This window comes from Oculina patagonica, chromosome 13, assembly GCF_052425735.1.
Source record: "Oculina patagonica isolate OP01 chromosome 13, crgOcupat, whole genome shotgun sequence".
In the NCBI taxonomy this organism is placed as follows: Eukaryota; Metazoa; Cnidaria; class Anthozoa; order Scleractinia; family Oculinidae; genus Oculina; species Oculina patagonica.
The window spans coordinates 24,749,941-24,767,546 of record NC_135770.1 but is presented as its reverse complement, the minus strand read 5'-3'; the positions used below and the strand labels follow the sequence as shown (position 1 = coordinate 24,767,546).

The 17,606-nt window shown below is 38.6% G+C and overlaps 1 protein-coding gene across 2 annotated transcripts in view; it reads right to left on the bottom strand.

Annotated features, from left to right (window-relative positions):
- The window catches only part of LOC144636268 (uncharacterized), a 98,239-nt gene that overhangs the window by 13,321 nt on the left and 67,312 nt on the right, over positions 1-17,606 (bottom strand). The window contains exon 1 of one of the 2 annotated variants that reach the window (XM_078495434.1): positions 2,800-2,950. The exons of the other annotated variant lie outside the window; for it this stretch is intronic. Coding sequence (XP_078351560.1) covers positions 2,800-2,868 — 69 coding nt within the window. The 5' untranslated portion in view covers positions 2,869-2,950. Of the gene's footprint in view, positions 1-2,799; positions 2,951-17,606 lie in introns of those variants that run through there. 2 annotated transcript variants of the gene reach the window in all.

Below are 17,606 nucleotides of genomic sequence, written 5' to 3'. Positions count from 1 at the left end.
TGTTGGATTTTAATGGCTTTTATGTGCGTTTGAAAATGACCACCTAAACGTCAAGGAAAGTGAACAAATTTAACGAAAAATATCAACGGCAAGATATTTTTTTGCTTTTCAATAATAATAATAATAATAATAATAATAATAATAATAATAATAATAATAATAATAATAATAATAATAATAATAATAATGGTTTATTGGTAACATTTCTACATAGTAGCTCTATGCACTGGCCAAATTAATCTATTCGCCCTTGTTTAAGTATGCTTTCTAAGGCATTTGCCTACTTTATGAGCTGATTATCAATAATTTTCTTTTGTGAAAATTGATGACATAACAAGTAATAAAAGGACTTTGTTTCCTCACCGTGTTTAGAAGTCAAGGGGGGAGGGGGGAGGTTTGAGGGAGGAGGCACTCCCATATATGAACAATATAGGTATGTGCCGCTGTGAAAGGTATGGGTTTCAAAAAGTTTAGTCTGGGATAGAGTATAGAAATCAGAGAGCTTTGGTCTAGAATAGGGTATCATTGCTGGGAAACTGATCAGTGGTATGAAGCATTAATTCCAGAAAAAGAATAGATAAGATAAAAGATAAGATAAAAACTTTATTACCGTGTCTGTGTGTTTAGCCCTTCTGGACTAATTGGGGACACAATTAAAATACCTAAAATACTATTAATAATGCTAAGCTAAAAATATTTAAAATACTTAGCTAAAAACTAAAAACTAATATTTACAATGTCTTAAGCGCAACAGAGTTTGCAACAGTTACTATTGTTGTCCACGTAGTCCGATAGATTGAGTTTTCTCATTTTAGTTTTGAATGCGGCCACAGTCGGCGAGTTTTTCAGGTCTTTGCTTAATTTTGACCATAGAAGTGGTCCAAGATATCTAATACAGTGTTTCCCGTAGCGTTTAGTATCAAAACGCGGTAAGACAAAATCACTGTTTCTAAGCGAGTGTGTAGTGTGTCTTTGCGGACAAAAAGGGCAGAGACGTTGTCTGGCGCAAGCCCGTTCTTCACCTTATACATAAGCGTTGCTGTATCTTGTAAACGCCTATTATATAGTGTGGGCAAATCTGCCCGTCCCAAGAGTTCGTTATAGGTTTCGGCGTGGGATCTGAATATAACTCTTAATGCGCGTTCCTGAATTCTCTCAAGTTTCCTTTTGTCCGATGACTTACAAAACTGCCATGTTAGATGGCAGTATGTTAGGTGAGGTAAAATGAACGTCTTACACAGTAATAGCTTAGCCTTGCAAGGTATTAAATTGCGAAGACGAGAAAGTACTCCGACTTTCTGGCTGGCCTTAATGCATAGCACACGGATATGCTCGGTGAACTCAAGATTATCGTCGATGTGAACTCCCAGTAGCTTGATTTGTTCTGTTTTTGTAATGTCTATGTCATCGATGCTGAGGACTGTGTCGCTCTTGTCCTTATCGAGTTTTCTTGGATTGATATTTAGCGACTGGAACTTGTCTGGATTTGAATAGAGAATCGGAAGAGAAAGAGGGTTTCTTAAACATTAAAAAAAATCATCAAGGCAAAACTGTTAACAGAAGATTTTGCATTATCATTTCTTAGACGCCTTCTTGGCTATCCTTAAAAACAAAATACAGACAGAAGCTAAGCTAGCAGAGCATAGGTGCAAGTGAAGCTGTAAAAATATCTAAATATACTGTTGTGTTCCGTATGTAATTTTCGCTTCTGTAGCTTTTACTCCGTATGTAAATATCGCTGTTTTTTTGCTACTTTTTTGTAGTTTCCATTAGCTCTAGTAATCGTAGTAATAGTTTGTAGTAGTTGTTTTCGGTTAAAAAGCATTGTTACTAGCATAAGCAGTTCAAGAATTGTAATAAGCGTTAGTGTTTCAAGTATTTGTAATTAGCGTAAGTTGCGCACTGTCGTAGTTTTGTATGTAGTGTTTTGTATGTATTTTTTGATGTTTTTGTGCGCTGTAAAAACCCTTTTTGTGTGTTCGCAATAAAAAAAAATTTTTGCATTTTAGAGAACAATAGGGGTCACGTGACCAGGACGTACGACACCACGGAGTGAAAGCTAGGGTTATGCCTAACCCATAATAGTGTCTGGATTAGGGTTGAAGGTTAAAGGCTTATGGGTGAAGGTTAGGGATGAGTTGTTGGGGTTAGGGTTTGATTTAGGCTTAGGGTGGCAGTTTGGGCCTGGGTAAGTCACGTGACAAGCACTCCTGCCACACTGGATCACATTAGATGAAGTAATTGTAGCCTAATGACTGTGTTAGGCCTAAGTAAAGTTTCTGGTCAAGCTACAGTTTCAAATTATTTACTCATCTTGTTTCAATTTTGTGCTGTGGTCTGATAATAAAGGTTTGAGGGCTAGTGCCATCCACCACCCCCCCCCCCCCCCTCCCCCTAACTTCTTGCTATGTGCTCAAGTTAACACAAACATTTGCAGAGGGACTAGTATTGATGAGCCTTGCATGTCTGAAGAGTCTCCGAGTTCGAAAGACGAATTGACTAAAAAGAGTATTTTTGTTTAAAATCACTAATAGTGATACATTTCTAAAAAAGCAAGTCTGGAATATGGTAGAGATTTTCGGTGTGTAGTCTACAGTTGTATAGTGTTGCAAAATCTGCTGAACATTGTCTGGTATAAGGCAAGGGTTCAGAGTCGCAGCGGCACACTCCCACCCAAAAATATACAAAGTATCTCTCTCCTCCTGCTGCGATGACAAACAAACGAGTTGTTTAAATTGGTTACCACTAATAGTTTAAGCGGGATTCTCTTTAAAACTGACATGAGTACAAAGAACATACCTTGTCTGCGTTTTGTTCCCTGTAGTACAGAAAGTTTACTCCATTGTCGCTGTACTGCAGCTTGTACATGGTTACCCATTGGTTAGAACCATCTCTTCCTTGCGTGGCGACACCTGTCACTTTAGGGTTTTGACTAATAAGATCAACCTGAAGCCATTGATCCACATTAGTATCTCCCCCAGCCACAACCCAACTTCCTGCGCTTTCTGCGCTTTTCTTTAAGCGTAGTCTGCCTTTGGTGGCGGCATTGCTAAAATCATCCCACTGCGAAGAGGCGCTAATCTGTCCATCCGAAATTTCACCGCTTTCCATTCCGAAAGCTGTGTTACATTCTAAAGATTTCAAATGAAACATGCAAATAAATTTTGGATCAAACTTTAAAAACTGGTTCTCAAAAGATCGCCCCGATCGTTTGCAAATACTGAGACGGCGATCGAAGTGATTGGAAGCGATCGGGATTTCGCATATAATCGTCCGATCGCCTGATATGAGGTAAGCCCTAGATCCAACAAAATGACAGCCTTCGATGAAAGAGCAAAACTCGTGTCCTTCTATCTTCTCAGTTATTTCAGATTTACGGCAAAGGAGGGAAAGAGAAGCTAGAAGGATACAACACGGGCAATCCAAGCGATGGTGATCGTCCCAATCGCCACATAGGTTAGCGATCATCTGTGTACTGTTCTCATATAATCGCTCCGATCGCAAGAAAACTTTTTGAAGTGACAGAGGCGATAGAAACGATCGGGGCGATTATATGAGAACCAACTTAAGGAATGTTAATGGATAATGTATCTCTGGTACGCCACAGCAATCATCAGTCACTACCACGTATTGGGGGAAACATGTGATTGCGTTTTGCCAGCTCGCTGATTATTGCCAAAAAAAGACGAACACTTTATTAACGGTGGTAATAAAAGACGCAACCAGAACTCATTTTAGTTAAACAGTGCAAGCGATCAAGCTGCCAACTCATCTCTGATCACCTCCTCTCCATGGGATTGGATGGACGGATAATCTTTATTTAAAAACACGGTCAAATCAACAGCTAATATAACTTACAATCTAATATAAATATATATATGTGTATATATATAGAGAGAGAAAGAAAATATAAAAATATGAAAAGCTGCTTTCCACGAATGCCGTGCCCTAGAGTACTCTATCAATGAGATCTTTAAATTGCCCAAGGGACTCTGCTTGTCTTACGTTAAGGAAGACTATTCAACGAGATGGCGCCCCTGTTAGTCCGACCATATGGTGAAAAAATTGTGCACTTTGGGGTAAAAGCACCAAATTTGGCATGGTGATAGTATTTAAGTTGCTGAACAATATTAGCTATGGACCCCAGCCAGGGGGGCGATTTTGTACTAAGGGGGGTGGGGTGGTTACAATTTTCAAAGAAATTACTGTAATTCAAGAAAAAAGGTGTACAGTTGAGCCGAATTTGTTATATGTAGTAGTACTTACTTACTATTCAGGTTGCTGAACAATATTAGGTATTTACCCCAGCAAGGGGGGTATTTTTTGTACTAAGGGGGGTGGGGTGGTCAAAATTTTCAAAGAAAGTACTGTAATTCAAGAAAAAGGTGTACAGTTAAGCTGAATTTATAAGATGTGATAGAACTTGCTTACTGTTCAAGTTCCTGAACAATATTAGGTGTTGTCCCCAGCAAGGGGGGGGAGATATTTTGTACTTAGGGGGGTGGGGTGGTTACAATTTTCAAAGAAGTTACTGTAATTCAAGAAAAAAGTTGTATATTTGAGCCGAATTTGTTAGATGCAATAGAACTTGCTTACTGTTTAAGTTACTGAACAATATTACGTATTGTCCCCAGCAAGGGGGGAAGTTTTTTGTACTTAGGGGGGTGGAGTAGTTGCGATATTCAAACAAATTGCTGTAATTTACCGAAAAGGTGAAGAGTTGAGCTGAATTTGCCATACTAACAGTGCACGATGTCCTGAGATATGTCATTTGACTCCAACCAGAAGTTCTTCACAAAAGGGGTGTATAACAAGCACGCAGAGGAGGGGGGTGGGGGGAGTACATACCATGGTATTTTTTGACTTTGTTAAGTAAGCAAACTTAATCCTCTCCCTCGCATTCCCCACCGCATGTACGAAGCTCAGTCCAAGTCATGCCAGTCTTGAGCAATGTTCTTTGCAACCTAACTCAGGTTTGCACCCTCATTTCACCAGCTCCCTGGCAAACTGTTGATGCTTCAGGTGATGTGGTCCACTGAGGCTTCCATGCATCTGACTCAGATTGTGCCCATCCCCATTCACTAAGAGAAGGTAGTCAGGATTAGATACAGCGCACTGTCTTCAACAATGACCAGCTTGGTAGGCCACTATCTTGTTGTGTTGTCAGCAGTAGGGGAGATGTTCTCAAGGGTTCTTCCTTTCTGTGCAAAAAATTTTCTGGCATCATTGACTCCTTGGCACGGGCTTGCTGGTCATGCAACAGAACCACCAATCCTTTCAGCACAGGCATAGCATTTAGAACATCCTGCACACTAGGCATTTTGCTAAGGACCATGAAAGCTATAGTGGCTTGATCTCCAAAGGACATCCATGTGGCCCATACTGTGCTCTTCCCTTGTCCTTAGAATGCTGATGTCTCATCACAGCCTGTAAAGGTGTACAACACTTGAGATTTCTCATCTTCAAGAGGCCTGACGATGTCAAGTATTGCTTACCACCTCCAAATGCAATTCATATCCCCAGAGCAAGCACTACTGCAACACCAGTGTCTACTGTACAAAGAATTATCTTGTCAATACCTTGCTGTGCACGCACTTATAAAATCAGCTCTGTTTTGTTGGACTCTTCCTTCAGAGATTCTCCCCAGCTATCAGGAAGCCTTACATCTGCTTCTACTCTGCGACGGACACCTCTTCCACGCTTGTCACGAGTTTGGTATGCATCTTTCCCAGATGATATCAATCTGCTGCACACTCGGTAGCTGGTTACTGATTTGCGGCATATGATATGCATTTGATATGCATAGCCAGAGAATGTTTTACATGTTCCAGACGGCTTTAATATGTTGACAGGGGCAGTACCATCGATAAGCATCACATCTACTACTGGGGTTATAGATTGGTTTGGTGTCAGTTTTTCCATACACTTCATCAAGTCGGACTTTACGCTTAGTTGCAGGTCGCAGGTCGCCAGAGTAGAAACAGATGTAAGGGTTCCTGCTAAGTGGGGAGAATTTCTGAAGGAAGAGTCCAACAAAACAGAGCATATCTAGCTTAGGAGATGATCACGTTGCCATGTGAAGCAAACAAAATGTATTCTATCTACAAGCGACACTCTCGTATTGTCATCTTCAGTTGATGTTACGCCTGAAATATCACCTTGCATGCACAAGGAGGTTGCTACAAGGCTAATTTTAATTGCATCTGATTGTGCACAGCAAGTTAATTCTTCGTACAGAAGACATTAATGTCACAATGCTCGCTATTTCCAACTTAAATCTAAATCAATTAAGAGTATAGTGAGATGTGATTACTTGATATCGTCAGGCCTCTTGGAGATGAGAAATCACAAGTGTTGCACATCTTCCACGCCTTTACAGGCTGTGATCAGACATCAGCATGCTAAGGACGAGGGAAGAGCACAGTATGGGCCACATGGATGTCCCATGGAGAAGCCACTATAGCTTTCATGGTCCTCAACAAAATGCCTAGTATGCGTTTGATGGAAAGATTTGTGGTGCTGTTGTATGACCAGACAAGTCCGTGCCAAGGAGACAATGATGCCAGGAAAGTTAGTTTTTGCACAGAAGGTAGGACATTTGAGAACAACCCTCTACCGCTAATGCATTAGTACAACACAACAAGATAGTGGCCTACCAAGCTGGTCATTGTTGAAGACAGTGCATTGTATCTAATCCTGAACTACCTTCTCTTAGTGAATGGGGATGGGCACAATCCGAGTCAGATGCATGGAGACCTGGGTGGACCACATCACCTGAAGCATCAACAGCATGACAGGGAGCTGGTGAAATGAGGGTGCAATGCTGGGGTTACAGAGAACGTTGTAAATATTAGAAATCTGTCATGTCTTGGACTGTGCTTTGTAAATGCGGTTGCCGGGACATACGAGGGAGAGGATTAAGTTTGCTTACTTTACAAAGTCAAAAAATACCACGGTACGTACTACCCCACCCCCCTCCCCTGCGTGCTGGTTATTCACCCCGTTTGTGAAGAACGTCTGTTTGGAGTCAGATGACATATCTCAGGACATTGTGCACTGTTAGTATGGCAAATTCAGCTCAACTCTTCACCTTTTCGGTAAATTACAGCAATTTGTTTCAATATTGCAACTACCCCACCCCCTAAGTACAACCCCACCCCCTTGCTGGGGACAATACGTAATATTATTCAGCAACTTGAACAGTATGCAAGTTCTATCGCGTCTAACAAATTCGGCTCAAATTTACAACTTTTTTCTTGAATTACAGTAACTTCTTTGAAAATTGTAACCACCCCACCCCCCTAAGTACAAAAATCTCCCCCCACCCTTGCTGGGGACAATACCTAATATTGTTCAGGAACTTGAACAGTAAGCAAGTTCTATCACATCTTATAAATTCAGCTTAACTGTACACCTTTTTCTTGAATTACAGTACTTTCTTTGAAAATTTTGACCACCCCACCCCCCTTAGTACAAAAAATACCCCCCTTGCTGGGGTAAATACCTAATATTGTTCAGCAACCTGAATAGTAAGTAAGTACTACTACATATAACAAATTCGGCTCAACTGTACACCTTTTTTCTTGAATTACAGTAATTTCTTTGAAAATTGTAACCACCCCACCCCCCTTAGTACAAAATCGCCCCCCTGGCTGGGGTCCATAGCTAATATTGTTCAGCAACTTAAATACTATCACCATGCCAAATTTGGTGCTTTTACCCCAAAGTGCACAATTCCAGTATTTTTTAGCACCATATGGCTGGACTATGTAGGAAAAGCTGTATTTGCAATAGTTAGTGCGCGGTAATGGAACATTGAGTTTGTTTTCAGAGTCCCTTAGCTAGGTTGTACGCGGTTTCTCGTTTTCAAATTTAGAGGATAGATAGTCTGGAGCCAACCCGTGCAGAGACCTGTAAACCATCGTGGCTCAAAAATGTTGGCTAAAAATAGGTTTGACGACACTCTTACGTTACCTTGTAGACTGCAGTCGTAAAGCTCCACTCTCATCGCTATGTGCCCATTCCAAGTCACTGGGTGAAAACGAATGTAGCGTGCTGTGATTGGTGGGTTAAGTACATCATGGTAAACAACCGTGTGCCGGTCTGTGTTTCCGTCAAATACCTTCATCAAGAAAAATGGTGAACTGTTAAAAGCACATAATTTTAAACATTTAATTTCTAACAGGTACCCATCTGCTAATTCATGGTAAAAACCGGCTTTGGAGCTTCGTTCCAAGGAAACTATTACTGTTACGCCAAAAATGTTAAAGGAAAGATGAGTGAAAAGTTATTGGCATAACGTTTTGATGACTCGAACCGTGAATGATTTTATCGCTCAGCTTCAGTTCGAGATCTTTAGTGTTTTAAACCAATAGTGCCAAGGAAAAACTTATAAACCGCACACCCTCCCCCTTTCCAAAATAAATTAATAAAAACAAAAAGTATATAGCCGTCCCCGATTGATAAATATTGAGAAAACCATTGACAATGACAAGTTAAGGATGCGTGGACAGGCCAAAAGTTAATACCTTCGTTCCTGATTGTCCTTGCTCGCGGTAGAACTGTGCGCTTGCTCCCTCGTTGCAGTACGACAACCTGTAACCTGTAACCCAATGGTGGTCAGCATTTCTTCCTTGCGTTGCGACACCTGTCACTTTCGTGTCATCATTAAGCAGATCAACTTGAATCCATTGATTGACATTATTTGTACCAGCTACCCAACTTCCTGCACCTATACTCCTGTGTAGTCTGGCTTTGTCGGCTTCATGATTGGCACCAAACACCGAAGTGGCGGTAATTTGTGAGTCCAATATGGCTCCGCTTTCCATACCAAGAGCTGGTTGGCATTCTGAAGGTTTAAAGGGACTATGTCACGGCTGAGTTAAGTTTATTTATTAAGTTTGCCAAATACTCGCTTTGAAACTTAGTGGTTTAAAGGGACTGTGTCATGGCTGAGTTTAGTTTATTTATTAAGTTTGCCAAATACTCGCTTTGAAACTTAATGGTTTAAAGGGACTGTGTCATGGCTGAGTTAAGTTTATTTATTAAGTTTTGCCAAATACTCGCAATGAAATACAATATAACTTGTATGCGTTTAAAGTGAAGTTTTTGTTTGTTTTGCCACTTTGACAAAGCACTTTGACACAGTGTTTGCTTTACTGAGGTTCCAAACTGTCATAAATGCTTTTTATAATTATTGTCGGTGCTTATTTCTGACTAGTTATTCTACCATTCTTCTTTTTCTTTGTTTGGAATGAAATTGATCAGTTGAACCTACAGGATAATAGTCAGCCTCCGCCATTTTTGATGCCATCAAAAATATGGAAACTGTACATGTGTCGCGATGCGAAATCTAATGAACAATTAGACTACGAGCCCGAGTTTTCTATGAGCAAATAGTCAACGAGGCGCAGCCGAGTTGACTATCGCTCATAGAAAACGAGGGCGAGTAGTCTAATTGTTTTAGTAGAAACTCCAAAGGATTGCAGTCCAAAACCTACAATATTGTGTACTTTGAAGACAAAAATCAAGAAAATTTACCGCTTAAAGAGCTACGCTCGCGCGACTGTTTTCTATCGGCGAATAGAAAACAGTGGGAGAACCAATCAGATTCGCGGATTTCCGTTAGAACACAGCTGAGTTTCTACTAATTGCACTTAAAGTCTGTTTAACTACTTTTGGCAGCTTCACATTGATCATTTTTACTTACGACACGCTCCGCGAAAAAGAAAATATCGAAATTCGCATGTAAACAAAAACCAAAGGCGTGGCTGACTAGGGTCCTTTAAGGTCGCGCAGGACCCTTGCAATCATCAGTATGTATTTATTTAAAGAGTATGCACGAACTGCGACGACTGAAGCCGATAACAAACGAAATATTCATAAGATTGTTTGTTTTTAAAGTTCTTTGTACAAGTAATTACAAGCAATTGTTCTCAGCTTTGTGCCCCGTGCGCTGGAACATGACAAATTATAACAATTAGATTCAAAGCTTTGAATATATCACACGTTGTTGTAAACATTGACTCGGAAGGTCTTCGGAAGCCTCATAACCTGCAATTTTGTGTCCAAGTTTTCTCCGCCGACATAGAATTTCAAGAGTTGATTCGCGAGGAACATGAACTTGGTGCACTCTATATTGTGTTATGACAAGAGCGAATTTTGAAATTTCGTTCTCAAAATGAAGATAGCACGTTTCAAAGTTTAGATTTCACATTTTTACTCTCTTAGAAGCAGATAACTTCTAGAAGTTTTTGAAATCGAAAATTTCGTTCTTGTCATAACACAAAAGAGGTTATGATTCATCACTAGGTTATATAATCATTTAATTCGGTGCGCTGTTGTAGCCGAAAACTTGGACACAAAATCGCATTATCGGCAATTAAACTTTTAAGAGCTTGTAACATCACAGTAAACGGTCATCTCTCAGTAAAAGAACAAACATGATGTAATTCCATCATCCCTTAATATCCTTGATAAATTTAAGAGGAATCGATGTTCAAAATGTAATGAATTAAAGCTTTAAAAGATAGCACCCCGTCAAGAAATTTGGCTAATGAATTTATTAATGAGCAAGGGTCCTGTGCGACCTTAAGAGACTTGTAGTGATAAAGCAAAAAGCAAAAGAAGAATTTTAAAGCAAAAAATCTTCTTTTTTGGTGATTACCGTATTTATTCGATTTATTCGGTTGGAATTGGCGTTCTTGCTTAGTTTGTCATTTCCGGTACTGCTAGAAATGTGACTCCAGTTTTTATTTTAAAATTTTAACTATGAACAGAAGGACTAGTAACATTTAGTAAGGCACCTTTCTCTGCAACAGTGTTACGGTGGAACCACAGAAGAAACAGTGACAGCAGATGTAGCGAAGAACGATAATTCATTGTCAGAAGCTTGTGTAAATTGAAGATAGAATCACTTTTCGCAAGTAAGTCGCAAATTCCACTAATGATGCTTAAGTTTACCTGTTGAGTTGAGAACAAAGCATTGCGAACAAAAGTTAGTAAAAATTTTTTCATCAGATTATTCCGATTGCATACTCAAACTATGCAAAAGAAACTTTTGGAACAAATTCTGGAGTGAATGTTGTTTCTCGTTCTTTTTGATTATATGCAGCGCAAGAAGAAATACTCAACTTCGACTATAACGTTTTGCAAAGTATAATTGAACCTTACTCTTAAGGCAGATGTATACCTTGTTTTTAAGTCTTGTGTGTGTGTGTGTGTGTGTTGTTTTTCATGCCCTGTTTTTTGGAGGTAGGAATCCATTCCTCAAAGGGGCTATGTCACGGTATTTAAGGTAATTCTGTTCATTTTCGTTAATTAAGAGCTGTGAACTTTAAGTTGGCAGTGCAAAAGTCATTTATTGGCAAAATCACGGCCGCATAACAAACAAAGATAACTTTCGAGCACTGTAAATGAAACTTTCATACAAATTGAGATAAACTTGAAAAAAGTCGGGCAAAAAGTCTACAGTTTTAAACCGTTATTGTGATATTTCAATTCAATTCTATGAACAGTTGATCAGTGCCGAAATTGCCTAAAATTGCGTGACATAGCCCCTTTAAAAATCAAACATTTTACAATATTGTAAGTTATGAATGTTCCAGAATTAGAATAATGAGTATGATCACCTGTGAGCACATTTCTTGCGGTGGCAGGTGCTTTAATTGGTTAAGCCTGTGTTTGGATTTTGGTTTATTCTTACGACTATATCCACTGACTATCCTAAACATTCGCTTCAGGAATTCATTGAATCACTGAGAATTAAGAATCTAAGCTGTCATCTTGAAGTTGATTTATACAGCACCTCAGACTTGCAGTAGAGCGACTGACGCGGTTTGTTAAACTCATTCATTTAATATTTAGAGGCTCCATTTTAAATGACTGCGTTAAAACGGTCGCTCTAGGAAGCATATTTGTTTACCTTTTACTTTGGCTTTTAAAATTTCGCCATGGCAACATACACTCGAGAAAATTGGATTTTGACCTCTGAATGCAGTTTTATTGTATAACTTTCCTACAAACATGCGTTTGAGCTGCATTTTAATTCAGAAACTACTTACAAATTGTTTTTAAATCAACTCAAACACGAGATCGGACTTGCGAAACTTCGCAACCAGCCTGTGGCATTGAACTGGCTTATTTTTCGAAAACATGCCTGTAATAAAATTGTTTCGAATAAGTTGTTTTTGTATTTTCGCGAACGTTCATTTGAATTATCAGCTAGTCTAGGTTTACATTGCATTTGGTAGAACTCGTTAGCTTACCTGTAATCTAACTGGGTTGTGTTTTGCAAACTTGAATTCACTTACGAATAAAACGTTTTTCCACCCTGCGCGGGAATGAACGCGAATTCATTCTTACAAACTTGCATCTGTTTTCGACTCTGTTTGGTTTGGGCTAAATAACTTAAGTCCTGCGTTTGTTTTGCCTAAAGCTATATTACTGATTGGTTTAAGAAATTTATAAAACGTATTCTGACCAATCAGAGCAAAAGACTTCCCGTCTCGTCAAATCAGATGCAAAGCCGACCAGTAAACACGTGCAGGCTTATTGTATTTGATGTCTTTTCTTCCTTACACTGGGATCACTAAAATCTGAAGAATTAAATGAGTGAATATGGCGATCCATAATATTTATACAACATATGTAAATGTTATTGTGTTGCTGTTGTGTGGACCAACAAAAAAATAAATTCAGTCTTTATATTTTAGCTTTTAAAATAGATTTTCACAAACAGTTCTATAAATAAGCTTAAACAACACTTACTAAGGTCGTGTGACTTTTATCACTGTTTGATATTTTGCCATCACGTGCAGAAATTCTTTACTAGATTTAGGGTCGTAGTTCGTTGTAGAAATCACTGTACTAGAGTCAAGGTCGATTAAAATGGTTTAACCCGAAACCAGGAGTAAAATATTCATCTTTTTTTTCATTTTCGTTGAAGAAGAAAAAAAACCGAAAGCATAGTTTAATATTTACACCTGCACAAGATTTTTTTTTGAAAAATTTAAAGTCATTTGTATTGTAGTCTCGGCAAGGCTCTACTTCTTTAAGCATTTGGAGAGGGCGAGCGTTGCAACGAAAGAACTCCTGACGTTTTACACCACACGTATCCGTCCAGCCATAGAATACGCTTCCCCAGTTTTCCACACCTCACTCCCAAACTATCTGTCGGAGGAGCTGGAGGGCTTACAAAGGCGCGCCATGAGAATAATTTTCCCACACGTCATTTATCGCGAGGCTCTAAGACTTGCGAGTTTAGAGGTACTTTACGATCGGAGACAGACCCAAACCGTCAAAAATGTTTCTGGATATAAACAATAACCTTAAACAAAAATTATTCAAATTCTTACCTGCGCCCAATGAATGTCATTTTAATTTAACAAAAAGCAAACGTTTTCACATGCCCGTCTACAAAACGAACAGGTTGAAAAACAGGTTTTTTTTTAATAGTAATTGTAAATAGTCGGTTTCTTTTTTTTTCACTTTTTGTTTTTGCTCGTATTTTTAACTTAATTAATTCAACTTTTTTAACTTGTTTTTATGTAAATAGATCATCTTTTAGATATATTTTAGCGTTATTTGTATATCTGTAAGGTTTTATCCAATTCAGCCCTTATGCTGTAATTTTAAAACTTCAATAAAGTATCTAGCTAACTATCTATCTAAAAACAACGTATAAACGGTCACCTTACGGAAACGTGAAAAGTTGCCCTCCTGGTTGCAATTTAAAACGTAAACGCAGTTAGAAAATCAATAAACATATCCCAGTGTTATACAAATTGAAACAATCATTTAACTCACCGCGGGTGATTTCAATTTTGCAAGCTGTCATGTTAAAAAATAATGTTTAAACATTTTGATGAAGTAGCGTTATAAATTCATGCAATATTCTACAACTAATCGAGCAGTAATGTGAATTGAAAGTGCCGTATAATAAAATGAAAAAAAAAAAAAACGGAAGAAATAGTCAAACAGTTTTCTGATTAATTTTTGTAAAGCAATTTGTAGCTCATTGTTTAGTACTTGTCACCTGCGCTTTATGGCAAATATATTCCACTTATAAATAAAGCTACTGCAAAAACTCAAAATCAGTGAAACTGTGCTTTTTTACGGTTTGTGCTTTTTTTACTGTGCTTTATTAATTACGGTTTTAAAAACACTGTAAAACGGTGAAAATAATTGCATTAAAGTTAATAAATACACGAAAATTACAAATTTGAGAAAACATGCCTGTCAAATGCCGTTGCCATGGTGACGTCAAGTTCCTGAACCAACAACCTATCCTAACCAAATTACTTCAAGGTAAATTTTAGATAAACTCGCAAAGTTTGGCAGCGTTTGGTTAAATCTTGAGAAAGTTATAAGCGTTCAAAGTCAGCGCGGGCACTTTCGCTGGCTCTAACAGGTTTACAACCAACACATCGCCGTAAATTAGTTTCACAATTTACCGTGTATTTTTGTATTCATCTGAAGAAAAAATTTTGAACACCTTATAGCCCATGCTAAATGCTTAGCAAGTTTAAAAGCTTTAAACGTCTCGGATCGGCCTGAGAATCGAGATAACAACAGACATAACGAGAAGACATTGAGCTAAGTTGATTTCATTGCCAAAATGTTATTATATTAAGCTATAAATTCGAAAGCGTTTTACCCATACAAACCTTTAGAAATGCAAACCGTGGCAACACAACACCTCCACATGCCACCAGGCGAGAGTCACGTTTCGCGTATTTCAAAAGAGTATTATGTTAATTATTTTAACCCCTCTTACCGTGAGCTTGGGCCGCCTGTGGATTAATTTCTCGAACTTCTCGCGATAACTCGAATCGCAAGTCGTTTACCTTTTTACCCCGATTTCTCGAGCATCCCAATTTGTCGAACCGACCAATTTTCGCTTCTTTTTGAGGTTCAGAAAATCGCGATTCCACTGTATTTAGACCAAAGACAAAATAATATATAGATTTAGGCAAGCCTAAAAGCGGAGCTCCCCGGTTATATGCCCTTTACATCTTTTTTAGAATGATTTTTTATTCATGTTATTTTCTTTACATATATTATGTATCCTTTTTCACCATGAACAACAGCACCAAATAAAAGTAAAAATAGTTGATCAATCAAAAGAGGATGATCACCTACCAGTTTGTCCATAACCTCCCAAATATAAACTAGTATAAACTCTCAAAGATAAACTAGAACAAAGAAAGTGTTGCTCTAGAAAATATCCATACACCCACCATAACTGGTATGTTATAGCTGTACATAGCATACAACTGGAAAGTTTTGCATGTAGCTCGTCCCCCCCCCCCACCCCCAAACGGGTGGCCCTATTCGATGGAATGGTGGAACAGTGACAGTATTACTTTCCGGTACCAAAAATAACAGCTGTCTGCTAGCAAACTGGAGTAAACGCCAACTGCAAGTAAAATAGTGGCATTTATCATTCTGCCAAATAGGCTCGGACCACAAAATGATAACACCATTATCCCTTTGTATGAGTCCCTTTGTACTTAAGGGGTTTTACTTTACTAAATTGCATGTAAACTAAGAACAATTCTGGAGTTGCAGAATTACTGTTTGCATGTTAGTCCTAAACTCAGGTATAGTCTGTATAGATTGTTTGGCAAAAATTTTACCATGCATTTGTTTGTATATAAAACCATGCAAGCATGGCAAAAAATATGGCATAATTAGTTCTACTGAAACAGAAGGCTTTAAAACAAATAACTGATCTGTGAGACATACCCACAAAACAAAATAGCTGTGTTCAATGTTTTATTATTTAATGACTGAGTTTGGTTTTGGTGAAGTAAAAATTTACCTTGGAACAACACATAATCATCAGTTAATTATTGTATTGCGACATGTGATATTAATTTAGAGATTGATGAACTGTGTATCTCATTATCATGATTACTGTTCTTTGCAGTGTGGGCACTGGGAATTAAATGTTTGGGTAGGTAAAGCCTGCTGTCAAGCCAAGTGGCTCATCAGGCTGTAACGTAACCCAGTTTCTGAAGCATTTTTAATCGGCTAGGAGTATTTCTACTCCCCCTGGATGGGATGTTAGTCAATCGCAGGGTTACCTCCCCCCAGCAGTAAATTAGCCGGTACCTATTTATACACCTGGGTGAAGAGAAGGACTATGAGAGTAAAATGTCTTGCCTAAGAACACAATGCAGTGCCCTGGCCAGGTCTCGAACCCGGACTGCTCGATCCGGAGCCCAGCACAATAACCATTAGGCCACCGCGCCTCTCACAAATGTTTGGGTAGCCGGATGATTTTTTCGACGTTTTTGCTTGTTTACAAGCTAAAAACGTAGAATAGGGGTTAGTGGACAAAATTTGGAACCACATATTTGTAAACTCTCAAGGGACTTTTTTAATTTATCAAAGGACTGTTTTAATTTCTCAAGGGATTACTTTCCGCTGTGGGTTCTCGTGAAAAAAACGTGACTTGTCACATTTACAAACGTTATATAACAATTTTAAAAGTGACATGTCAGCTTTCTTATCTCAACGCACGTGTGTCTGAAAGGCGATCTATAAAAAGCGTCGCACAAACAATGGATTGCGTAACTAAAACACGAATAAATAATCACTAGCACTTACATCGTTTAAAAATTACAAACGTCAAAAATAAACCATACCAAAAAACTCGCTTTTTCAAAGATATTATTGAAGTTAAAACAAATGCAAGAGATGGGGGCTTCTTTTAGCTTAGGAGCGGTTAAAAATTAGGCCAAATTTGGTCGCTACATGTAAGCGCAACTCTATTTCGTCATCAGCCTAGGTCGTTAGGGACGTGACCTCGCGTTGACAGGGAATGACAGCAACGTTGCATGAATCGGCTTTACAACATGCGATCGTATCTACGCAGTTCGAGTGGAATTTCAGTCAAAGACAGCAAAATTCTTTCGTATTTCATCTTCAAATATAATTCGAAAGCATTCACTGTATATATGGCTATTGTTTAATCCTGGGTCTTGATATCCGACCCTCGCAGAGCCTAGACAAAACGCAGCTTGAGTGTAACGATTTGTTTACGTCCCAATTATATGCGCAATGTTTTCTCCGACAGTAGTCGGAAATATCCGTATTTTTTTTCGTGCTTTTTCGTGGAGCAATCGTAACGATACGGCCTTCAACACATTGAACAGCGGTCTACCCGGCTATAACAATTCAAATATGGCGTCGCAAAAACAAAGCGTCGAACGCATATTTTGCTGTTTCATTTGCTAATTTCGCTGCCGTAATCGACTGCCTCGAAAGGTCCTTGCAATTTTAAAGTATAGAATTGTCAGATCTCGGTGAAATTTGCACTGTTTATTTGTGTAATGTTGAGGAATATGTGTATAAATACCCGGCGCGGACGAGCCATTTTTGACAAAATTATATGGCTGCATTTCCTCCGCGAAGATAGGAAATTGTTAAACTAAACTACAAAAAAATGATAAGCTCGAAGAACAATGCACAGGATAAACCTTCGACTCATACTTCATGCAAAAACGTCGACATCTCGAAGAGACTTTGATTATATTGTGTTATCAGAGATCCCTTAAGAAATACGTACATGATTGAACCTAATTACAGCGGATAAGAAA